General features: G+C 30.7%; 1 protein-coding gene across 2 annotated transcripts; it reads left to right on the top strand.

Moving 5' to 3' along the window:
• Window positions 1-7,395: 7,395 nt before the first annotated feature.
• LOC120135014 (probable LRR receptor-like serine/threonine-protein kinase At1g63430) lies at window positions 7,396-11,795 on the top strand. Of its 2 annotated transcripts, XM_039151379.1 has the most exons (14): window positions 7,396-7,710; window positions 7,758-7,858; window positions 8,084-8,222; window positions 8,304-8,375; window positions 8,462-8,605; window positions 8,696-8,845; window positions 9,232-9,348; window positions 9,428-9,492; window positions 9,711-9,965; window positions 10,053-10,258; window positions 10,394-10,526; window positions 10,606-10,763; window positions 10,951-11,166; window positions 11,280-11,795. In XM_039151379.1, exons 2-14 carry the CDS (start codon window positions 7,774-7,776, stop codon window positions 11,520-11,522), a joined length of 1,983 nt encoding a protein of 660 aa, XP_039007310.1. In that variant the 5' UTR covers window positions 7,396-7,710; window positions 7,758-7,773; the 3' UTR covers window positions 11,523-11,795. The 2 variants fall into 2 exon arrangements, with proteins under 2 accessions (XP_039007310.1, XP_039007309.1); XM_039151378.1 differs by having other exon boundaries at window positions 7,396-7,858.
• The last annotated feature ends 294 nt before the right edge of the window (window positions 11,796-12,089 follow it).

Below are 12,089 nucleotides of genomic sequence, written 5' to 3'. Positions count from 1 at the left end.
ATTAGTATGTGTTAACAGAGCTTAAGATGACGAGAAATGTTTTGAATTTTGGAGGAGGAAAGTTCATTGGCTTAGTCACTGCAAAAGCATAAACGCGTTATGAATTGAATAAGTTTGTTATCTGTCAGTGTCCTCAAATTATTGAAGAAACAAACCCCAAATATATTAAGGTTTTGAGCAGTTTAGGGTATTCAAATTTGAATATCTGTCAGATGCGTCCCATATTATTATATTACTTCTAAAAGCTTATATATATAGGGAGGGAGAATCATTTTACAACATGTCTATTCCAATTCAAAAAAAAAAAACCCACCTCGTTTCATAAATTTTATACTTTAATATTTCAAAGTAGAGGTAAATATTTGATCGAGTTGAGTAGGGCGAGTTAAATTTTTTTTGAGTTATTCGAGTTGGGGAGTCGTATTTTACAACTCGGACTTAACTTAAAATTTTTTTCGAGTCAAGTCTAAGAAATTTGAGTTGAGTTATTCTAGTTTCTATGCTAAGTTTATTGTTTATAGTATTGTGATACGTACTGGTTCTAATTTTTTGACTTCCTCTAACCATATATATATATATTGTATTCTTTTTACATTATAATGTTCTTTAATATATCAAATACAATCTAAAATTATAAAATATATTCGCAATATTATATTTTTCTTTATTTTGAGGGTAAAATATTGATGAGAGTATAAAAGAGTAAAATCCATTTTTTTCTTTATATTTTTCTATGTTTGCAAACAATCGCAGTTAAAAGACCAAATTGAGTCAAATGCAATGTTAAAGGTCTAAATAAAAGAGAGTGTACATTTGTAGTAAAAAAAAATTGAAGTTGCACAGGTATTGTATGGTGGTATATGAGCATGTGGTTTAAATTTGGTAAAAAAAAGAACTTAAAATAAAGGATGAATTGAAGATGTAAATAAATTATGAAAAATTAAGGGATTATATTGAAAAAAATAAAAAAACTCGTTACCGAAAAGAGGAATTGAAAATACATATGTATTTTATGATGATTTAGGAGCATGTGGTTCAAATTTGGTTAAAAACTTAAAATGAATGAGAAATTGAAGGAATAATGAAATCAGAGATTAAATCATAAAATTATCAAAATACATATTCAAATTTTTTCGGTTTTTCGAGTAATTCGAAATTTCGAAATTTCAGCTATACTCGAAACCGAATCGATAATTCAAGTGACCCAATAACTCAAAATTGGAAAAAAATAATTTTTCGAGTCGACACGAGTTTTACTCACACCTACTTCAACAATTCAAAATTTTTATTTAACAAAAATGACTATAACTTTTATTTTAAAAAATAAAAACATTATCTATTGCCTTATTTGAATTATTGATATCTCTAAATAATTATTTTATGATTTAATTTGGATACGTTGGAGAAATTTTCACTTGTTAGTACCAAGTACGAGACCCACCAGAAAAAAGAAAGAGAGAAAAACAAAATCACGAGGAGTGTCTTTGAAATTTAAATCATTCTTTCATTTACTTTACCAATATTCAATTCTAAGTAAACTTAGTAAAGTAGCAGACCAAATATAGTGCTACATGCCCCATTGATATTTAAATTCAACATTAATTTGTTTGTATTAACTTTAGGTTTTATTTTTTTATTGTTACGAAGGTAAAAAGTAAAGGATCATAACATAATAAGAAAAAAAAATAACGAACATATATTTTGCATAATTTTTAAAAAAATATATATAAATAGAGAATAAAAATTCTATTGCATTTGATGGTAAACTACAAGGCGATTATATAAGAGTATATCTAGAGAGCAAAGATGGTAATTTAATTTGAATTTGTCGTGTTCTGACTCAATCTAATTCAACAAATATATATATATATATTTTAAAATTAGAGTTTATATCGATGTTACGATGAACAATTTCAGACTCGATTTGGGATAATAATACTACATAAATTTTTTTCTATATAAGAATGGGTTTAAAAACGACATAAAGGCTCCATTTTCTCTTCTTCTTTTTGTCTACCCTTCTTTTACATTATTAATAATTGAATTCATGGCCGGTTTTGTCTACCCTTCTCCATTCAATAAAAGCAAACACTCTATTCATGTGTTTTCTTGAGATCGATCGGTTCTTTAACCATGTATTTGCAAGGGAAATCCAAAAAACAGGTAGGATAAAGTACACAAATGGTTCCCAATTATATGATACTGTTTTATTAAGTGCCTAAAATATTAAAAGTTACAAAATGGTCTCTCAACTATAAGACATTGTTTTATTGAGTTCTCTAACTATTAAAAGTTATAAAATAGTCAACTGACTATTTATATATTCCAAATTCATCCTTTTATGTTAAAAAAATAACGGCAGTCTGAGCTAGATAACATCATAATCAACATGTTAACGTCTAGCTCAGACTACGGTCAATTTTCACGAAAAATGACAAGTTCGAAACATATAAATAGTTGAGGGATCATTTTGTAACTTTTAATAGTCAGGAGACTCACCTGAATATTTTTTTTATAATTGAGGGACTATTTTATAATTTTTAATAGTTATGAGACTCGATAAAGCAATGCCTTATAGTTGATGGACCATTTGTATACTTTACTCAAAAATGTAAATGAGTGTCAAAATTGATATTTTAGGGATATACTAAATTTTATATTCTAAATTAAATAAATATTCTTTTAAATAGTTTAGGTTATTAAAAGGGGTAGTATATATTTAGAATCTTTCTTAGTCATTGATAACGTATACATATCATGCAGACGTAATTGCTTGAATACGAATTCTCTAAAGATACCGATATTATATTTTACCACTAAAACCACTCAATTAAATAAATAAATAAATATAATCAAGTTTTGAATTATGTGTGTAACTTTTCTATCGTATGTCATAATTTAATTAGTTATTAAAACATCACATCATTATATGTATCAAATTAATAATAATAATAAATTCAAATGTTAATTTAAATAAAAATATCAAATCATATATAAGGATAAATTGAGGTCAATCCATCGTGCATGGAAAACAATTTTGCTTCCAAATTACTCAAGTTTCGAGAGGGTGTTGAATGGAAGCATTGTAATGAGAATTCTTCAAGCTTAAACAATCTCCCATGTCCTTGTGTCACCCCTTTTGGAATGCAAACTAATGATTCTAACCATAATACAAATGTTTTTATTAAAAAATAAAGAAAAAACCCTAAACTGAATCATTTCTAATTGGTCCACACTCCACAACTTGCAACTTTAATCATGTGCTTTATTTTTCTTTTATTTTCCTTTCCATTCTATTATCTTTATGCTACACATGAAACCATTCCATTGCATGCGGTTTTTTTTATATATTTATATATTATTTACTTTTAGTCATAGTCATCTCTTTTGTTCAAACAAAATTACGGTTTCAGTTTTAGGATGTGGTTCGACTAGATATAATAACATGTTATGTTTGGTCGAGTTTTTTTTATCAATTTGAAAAATATATATTATCTCCTCGAACTTAACTTAGCTTGAAAAATATATATCCTTTACTCGATCTGAAAAATATATTTATTTTACCCGAACCTCATCTAACACAAATTTTTAAGGTATAAATCCAATTCGACATGACCTGACATAGAAAAATGACTTAATAAAAAAATCTATTAAGAGAGGGAGTATTATAATAATTACCCATAAATTTATATGAAAAATTACACTATTATCCTAGGTCGATTGATTCGAAGGTTTTTACCCTTTATTTAAACTCGACCTAACCCGATCTCACCCTACAAGAAATCTGAGTCAAATCTAATATATTTTTTTTAAATGATTTTATTAAATTGAGTTGCATCGAAATTTGTCTATTTTAAATAAATTGTCATCCCTAGGTTTAGGGATGAGCACGAGTCGAGTTTGGGTTGTGTTGGGTTTCGACCAAACCCACCCGACTCAAAATTTTTACACCCTCTACCCGACTCAATTTTTTTTAGATAAAATCCAAATTCGAACCAACCTAAAATAATAAAAAATATTATTTTTATTCAATAAAAATAGAGATTTAATTGAAAAAATAATATATAGAGATGTCTTATTGTAATTATCCATAAATATATAAGCTAAATTATATTTTTTTCCCGGGTCAGATTGGGTCGGGTATTTTTACCCTAAACCTGAACCCGAATCGAACTTGAATTTTTTTTTTATAAAAAATCCGATCCAATCGGGTCAAGTTCGAGTTTGGGTCCCATACCCATCCCTACCTAATTTGACATATTCCTAAATACTTTTTTATGAACAAATATTTGATCCGTTTATATTATTTAACTTTACGTGTTAATGATTATATATTAGAAAAATATATTTAATTTTTAAACTTTATTATGACATATGTGCATCAATATATTAATTATATAAAAAACTATTATTTTATTATTAAATTTAAATATTAAATAATAATTTTGACTTAGAACTAGAAAAACTATTGTCCAAAATCTAATTTAAATTAATTAGGTTTTGAATGAGCTTACTCATGCTCTTCCCCAGAGTATAAATTAAAATGGAGAGGTTGTGTATTTGTCAATGGTTAAACAAGTAAATTTACATAATTATGTATATATATATATATATATACATACATCTTAAAAGTACTTTTAAAACTATATTAAATATGGTGAATATGACATGTTTTGGCAACTGTAAAATTGTGTGAAATTTGACTTTTTGAAGCTCTAACAAAAGAGAAGCATCAACGCACACTCATCCGGTGTAATATTTTAAAATTTAGATTGATTTTTTTATTAAATTAAGGTGATTTTAAAGTAGTATATATTTTAAATATTTTTAATTATTTGATAATGAACACGCAATCATAATGTTATAGGCATTGATTATCGAATCCGTGATTTTTATGAACAACAATAATTACTTTAACCACTAAAGTAAATTAGTTAGTGCAATTTAGACGGGCTTTTTACCTTATAAATTTGAGTCTTTATCATGTATGATACAAAAAATATCATTCTAAACCTTAATAAAAAATGTTAATTTAAATTAGCTGATCCTATTTTCATATGTAATTGGATAAGGGAGAGATAAGGTAGTAAGCTGCCCCTAACGTCAGGTTGTGAGCAGCTTTCGTAGAAGACCTCCGTTATGAATTGCTCTAAGTGGGATTCGATCTCATGATCAGAAGATTAAGAGCCTTGCACTCTACCAACTGAGTTAGATAGAAAAAAAATGTTAATTTAACATTAACTATAAAAAATGTGATATTACTGTAAATAGGCCCCATAGCATATGAATTATGATTAGATTAGAGAAAAAATCTATAAAAAGGTCGAAGGGTATTATAGTCTTTTAAAGGAAAATCCAAATCACGGTATTTTGAGTCTCGATAGTCTGTGCAATCACAGGCTGTCTTAAGATATCGTGGTATTTTCAATGACAAATAAATTAGCAATATATCGTGATATGATAATTAAAAATTACGGTGATTTTATTGTTGTCGTCGGAGAGAACACCGCCCTCAATCGCCGGAGGGGTCCCTAGCTTTTGCTTAATTGTCGTTAAAAGATCAATTGTTAACCCTAATTTTTGGGGGACATTTTTTCCCTTTAATTTCATATATCAATACTTTAAAAATATACCGTAAATGCAGAAATATATATAAAAAATAATTTTGTTTTATAATTCAAAATTTAATGATTAAATTAAAATAATTATATTAGTAGTTGACTATTCATTCTTTCAAAGTCGAATGAAAAATCACAATTGATAATAATACAACGATGGATGATGATGTAGTTGATGAAGAAAAGAAAAAGAAGAAGAAATCCCATAGAAAGTGAATAAATAAGGAGAGATATCTTTCTTCTACATATCATAAGGGTTTATATACAACTTCTTGGGCATATTTGTGCTCGATTTAAACTCATGATTGTTATTTATAAACTAATAAAATATATAGATACAATCGTCAGTCAGTAAATTTGATCTTAATAGATCTTGTGAATTTATAAAAAGTATTGTTCAAAGTTTATGTTCGGTCAAAGGATTTACTTTAAGAGAGAATTTAAGAACATAAATATTGTATGTGAAAAATATTTTTGAGAATCTTAGAGTTCGAAAATCTATTTGACAAAAAAAATACATAGATGATACAATAAATTTAACATATTTAATTATATCATATGTCCCCAAAGTATAATCCATATTTTAAATCGATCTTTAAACTTTTGAATATTCTAATTTCATCCTTAAACTGTGATTTGAATTTTAAATTAGTCCTTAACCTTTTGAACATTCTAATTTCACTCCTAAACTATGTTTCTCTTTCTAAAACAGTCAACAAACTTTTAAATCTTCCAATTTCATCCAAATATGCAATAGTTTTAACCATAGTTTAACCTAAATTTCAATTTTTTTAAAACATATAATAATATAACTTGATCTAATGATTTCATTAACAAAGGATGCAATTAGTATATGCATATAGTTTGGAATATAATTGGAATATTCAAAAATCTTGGGTCTAATTTAGAATAAAGGTCATAGTTTAGGGATGAAACTGAAATATTCGAAAGGTTGATAAGTAATTTGGAACAATAATCATAGTTTGAGGATGAAATTGAAACATATGTAAATTTATGGATATATTTAAAATGAGATTTATACTTTGGGGACATGTGACGAAATTAACTCAATTTAATATTTGAACTTTTAAAATCTATTTTTTAATTTACTGAATATCACTTTAATTTAAATATTAAGCACGAATCAAACGACCTCAATAGTAAAAAAATGTTATTATTCTTTAAGGTATTGAGTTCTAACACCATAATTCCATGAATGCATGGATGAAATCAGGAATTTACATCAGAGGATGCAAACATAAAAAATTATATTAAAATTTTAGTAATTTCAAGATTATAAAATATAAGGAGATGCGAAATTAAATAATTCAACTAAAATATAAAAGGATTTAATATTCCTTAGAGTGTGACAGCACCCCTTTTGGTCTATTCTTATATGAATAATAAGTGTACGAGCATTTAATATTAAATAATTAAATTATATTTAAATATATATTATATTGTATTTATCTAAATTAATAAAATAAATCTTTATTTCACACTGTATTAAAACGGTTCACCGAAATTCGAGTTCATTATATCACGAGATGAAAGCAGTCAAAATCTCAAATCAATATTGGCTGCACTGAAAGCAAATCATTAGCATAAATTCACCGAACAAAATTACCAAAACCTTGTTATTACGACTCTACCGCCAAAGTAAGAAGCAATTAACGAAATTGCCATTTCAACTTGTCAAATTATACACCATGAAATGAAAAAAAGGCGACAACATTCTTAAGTCCATTCCCTGATTTCAATCCAACTTGTCCTCCACAATCCACATAATTTCTCGTCTTTTTCATGTGATTTTGTTTAATGGGTTTTTTTTCTTCTCAAAAATCATGGATTTTAAGCTCTGTAGTCTTCTATTAGGGGCAACTTTATCTTTTCATTAATCCTTTTTTCTTGGTTTCTCTTTCATTTTAGTACCTTCTCTGTTAAACAAAGCAAACCCATTTCAGCAGATTAGTGCACCGAAGTTTTCAACTTGGCCTTAGTTTTAGTCTCTTGATAAAATCCCACATCTGCTACTCACTTGTGTTTTTTTTTTCCTTTACTATCTCTGCTTCATTTTTGTGTTGGTGAATTTGCTTGAAGAGTGATAAGAAAACAGAGGTTTCTGGGTTGATGAATGAGACTTACGGTTGTAAAAATGGGATCATACACTTCTTTTTTGCTTATTTTTTTGGCTTATGGAGTTTATTGTGCGACTTGTGCTACTTTCCCTACTAATGAAGGTAATGAGCATTTTTGTTTTGTCTTTGCTTTTACTGTTTTGATAGATCTTGTTTGGTTACTGGGAAAATGTTGGTGGAAATTAAGACTTTAAATGGTCAACCTTTGTGTTACATGGTTTTGTAGTTAATGTTTTCCCCTTTTGGATAGATTTATGCTCTTGATTTTAGGTATTTTTATTATAATTATCTTCACTGTGACTTTTGAATTGTGGTGTTTTTGTGAAGTTCGGGCTCTTACATCATTTAAGGAAGCTATTTATGAAGACCCAAATCTGGTTTTTTCAAACTGGAATGCTGTAGATGCTGATCCATGTGGATGGACTGGGATTACTTGTAATAAGGAGAAACAACATGTTATCAAGATGTAAGCTTTGAAACCGACAAATTTTCGATGTTCTTTAATGGTAGATGTGTTCACAATTTGTCCATTTTTTGTGTGTTGCAGAAACATATCTGATTCATCTTTGAAAGGTTTTCTTGCTCCGGAAATCGAACGAATTACCTACCTGCAAGAACTGTACGTTCTTCCTGTTATTTGCTCAAAATGATGCTCTAGGTTCCTACTTTTAATGGTTTGACTCATGACTTCATATGCTTGCTTAGGACTTTACGCAAGAACAATCTGATCGGCACGATACCTGAAGAACTCGGCTTGTTGAATTTCCTCGAATTGTTGGATTTGGGGATGAATCAACTGACTGGTATCATTCCTCCGGAACTTGGGAATTTAACCAGTGTGGTGAAAATGTAAACCCCTATCTTTGTGTTTTGAGGAAGTTGATATTTGTGGTAATTTTATGCCTTTTTGCTTATTTTGGTTGCTGTTGTTTTTCACAGAAACCTTCAGTCAAATGGATTGACAGGAAGACTGCCTGGCGAGCTCGGCAAATTAAAGTTTCTACAGGAACTTATTCTTGATCGAAATAAACTTCAAGGAACCGTTCCTGCTGAAAGCAATTCATCATCCGTGGCTAAGATACATGGAATGTAAGTAGAACATATGTGTGCATTGAAATTCAACTGCTCATTAGTAATTATGGCCCTTTATTTGTATTTCCTTAGTGAATTGTTGTTTCTATATATTCAATTCCTATAGCAAATTTGGTTTCTATGTTGTCTCAGATATGCTGATAATGATTGAAAGTGTAGTGAATGAAAAAAGCTGTAGATTATGCATTTCTTTTTTTTCTTTTTTTAAATGAAATTCAGAAGATCATTACAGGATGTATGTTCCATCTAGAGTTTTAATGTCGAGAACGGGAAACTGTTAACGACACAGGGCACGAACTACCTTTTTTAATCCATGAAGCTGGTATTTTAGTTGGGAGTAAGGGATTATAGAAGTTGATCTGTAATAATTCTTTTCACTTCAGGATTGGTTCGGGTACAAATTTAACTGGGCTTTGTAGAGCAACTCTGCTAAAAGTGGTAGATTTGTCATTCAATTTTTTTGTTGGAAGCATACCGAACTGTTTGGAAAATCTTCCAAGGTAAACTTTTTTCCCGTGTCGTAGGTCCGTGCTAGCATCTTTTTATCTGATCGGCTTATATTTGCACATATTAATGCAGTACGAGCTTTCAAGGGAACTGTCTCCAGGGAAAAGAAGCTAAACAGCGCCCTCTCACACAATGCGGTAAGTATTAAATTATCTTCCCATAGTCCGTGGCTCGGATGAGGATATTTGAAGAACATATGTTCTTGGATAAGATGACATCTTGAAACTTGAATTTTCCTTGATTTATTTCCTTATTTCAATGGCCAATGTTAGCTGACGGTCTTGTGAGTATGACCGTTACAAGAATGCAAGATTGATTATTTACCCGGTTTGACGGTGCCGTTATCCGGTTTTAGGACCTCAACCAACGAGAAGTCACAAATCACAGAGTCCTAAGCATAGTCTTCCAAAAGCTGCTGCTGAGCATCTAAAGCAGAAAGCATCGAAACCTGCCTGGCTTTTGGCACTTGAAATTGCTACAGGAATTATGGTGGGGTTTCTCTTTCTTATTGCCGTCCTTACCGCTTTCCTAAGATGCTACAGAAAGCCTGCAATTATAATCCCTTGGAAGAAATCAGGGAGTGAAAAGGAACATTTGGTGGTATATGTAGGTTAGTTTGCAAATTTTGGCGTTAATTACTGCTCTCATTTCACATTTTTTGATGTACTATTTAGTTTGACATTGTGATTTTCTGCAGATTCAGAGATGTTGAAAGATGTTACAAAATTTGGCAGACAAGACCTTGAAGTAGCTTGTGAAGACTTCAGCAACATTATTGGCTCCTCTCCGGACAGTGTTGTCTACAAAGGGACCATGAAGGGTGGTCCCGAAATTGCCGTGATATCCTTCTGCATTAAAGAGCAGCACTGGACAGGCTATCTTGAGCTCTATTTCCAGAGAGAGGTACTTTTTATTTCTGGTAACAGTTTGACGAAAAGATTCATTCATCGAAAGATGCTATGCAACATTTCAATGTGAGAAGGAATTTATGAACTTCGAGTAATTTGGTTCTAAGTTTTTTGCTTATTTGCTTTTCAGGTCTCTGATTTGGCGAGATTGAATCATGAAAATGTCGGGAAATTATTAGGTTATTGTAAAGACAGTACTCCATTTACAAGGATGCTTGTCTTTGAATACGCATCAAATGGAACACTCTATGAGCATTTGCATTGTAAGCATACTTCCTCTCTTTCACATGACGATAAAATTGCGTATATCCAGTGTTACCTGAGTATTTGATGTTGGTGTAGATGGAGAAGGATCCCAGTTATCATGGACCCGGCGAATGAGAATTATTCTTGGCATTGCTCGAGGACTGATGTATCTTCATACTGAGCTTGATCCACCATTCACTATATCAGAGTTAAACTCTAGTGCTGTGTATCTTACAGAGGATTTTTCTCCCAAGGTATATCTCCTCCAATCGCTTGCCATTTCATGTATGCTATCTAATGGTTTCTTCATGATCCCGGTATACTTGAATTGTGTCGTTTCTTCCTTATCGAAATAAGAAATATGTATATTTATGTTTATGTCGTTGTGCCGGAAATACTTTTGATTATGATTAATACTAGTTGTGCCGGTAATCGTGACAGTTGGTTGATTTCGAAAGTTGGAAGACAATTCTTGCTAGATCAGAGAAAAACTCCGGTTCTATTGGTAGTAGTGGCTCTATCTGTCTACTTCCAAATTCATTGGAGAATCGTCATCTCGATATCCAAGGAAATATTCATGATTTTGGTATACTTCTACTGGAGATAATTAGTGGGAAGCCTCCATTCTGCAAGGAGAAAGGCTGCTTGATAGATTGGGTAAATAGCCTTTCTGAACTTGCCGTTTTCTTAAAGAAATTCGATGTTGTCATCCTCGTTATCGAAAGCTATGCTAAGCTTTTGGAATACTTAAGTCGAACTCTGAATTACAGGCCAGGGAGTATCTTGAATTACCGGAAGTGATGTCTTACATTGTGGATCCAGAGCTGAAACATTTCAGCTATGATGACCTCAAAGTCGTATGTGAAGTCATAAGCCTTTGCATTCATCCAGACTTCTCGAAACGGCCATCGATGAAGGAAATAAGCCTAATGTTGGAGAGCAGAATCGACACATCTTTATCGGTTGAGCTCAAGACATCGTTAGCTTGGGCTGAACTCGCTCTTTCATCATGATTGTATTCATCCGGAGTTCGTCCAGAACGGTTATCAACGGAAGCATTAAGCCTGGGAGAGTGGAATCGAAACGCATCCTACCAGTTGAGTTGAAGGGATCTTTAGCATGTGCTGAACTTGCTCACTGAATTGAGAGCCAACACACATTGTAACATCAAAATACATAATAGTTTTAGGGTTTTTTTAAGTTTTTTTTCGGTCATTTTGATCTTTGTAAATGTTGATTGCGAAAAAGGAACATTTGGCTTTATCATTAGGATTTGGATGGTCACAGTTTTCTGAAATCACTATATTTTCCCTCCTGGTCGTGTATTAATCAGTTGTTTTATATATTATAAATTATTCCAATTTGACTGAACCAACACAAACAATTTATATAAATCTTAATCTTCACCCTTCATCAGCAAACTTCATTTTTCTGCATACATGCAGACAGATATGACTTGTTTAAAACTACATAGCGGTTCCTATAACACCCTAGATCGGTATGACACACAGTCGACCGATGTGGGATGCCACATGAAAGCACCGAAGTGACTAATCAACTTTAAACTTATTTTCTTATAC

This window comes from Hibiscus syriacus, unplaced genomic scaffold (assembly GCF_006381635.1).
Source record: "Hibiscus syriacus cultivar Baekdansim isolate YM2019G1 unplaced genomic scaffold, ASM638163v2 tig00110602_pilon, whole genome shotgun sequence".
Lineage (NCBI taxonomy): Eukaryota > Viridiplantae > Streptophyta > Magnoliopsida > Malvales > Malvaceae > Hibiscus > Hibiscus syriacus.
Note: the sequence above shows the minus strand (reverse complement) of the source record. Positions and strands in the feature narration are given on the sequence as shown.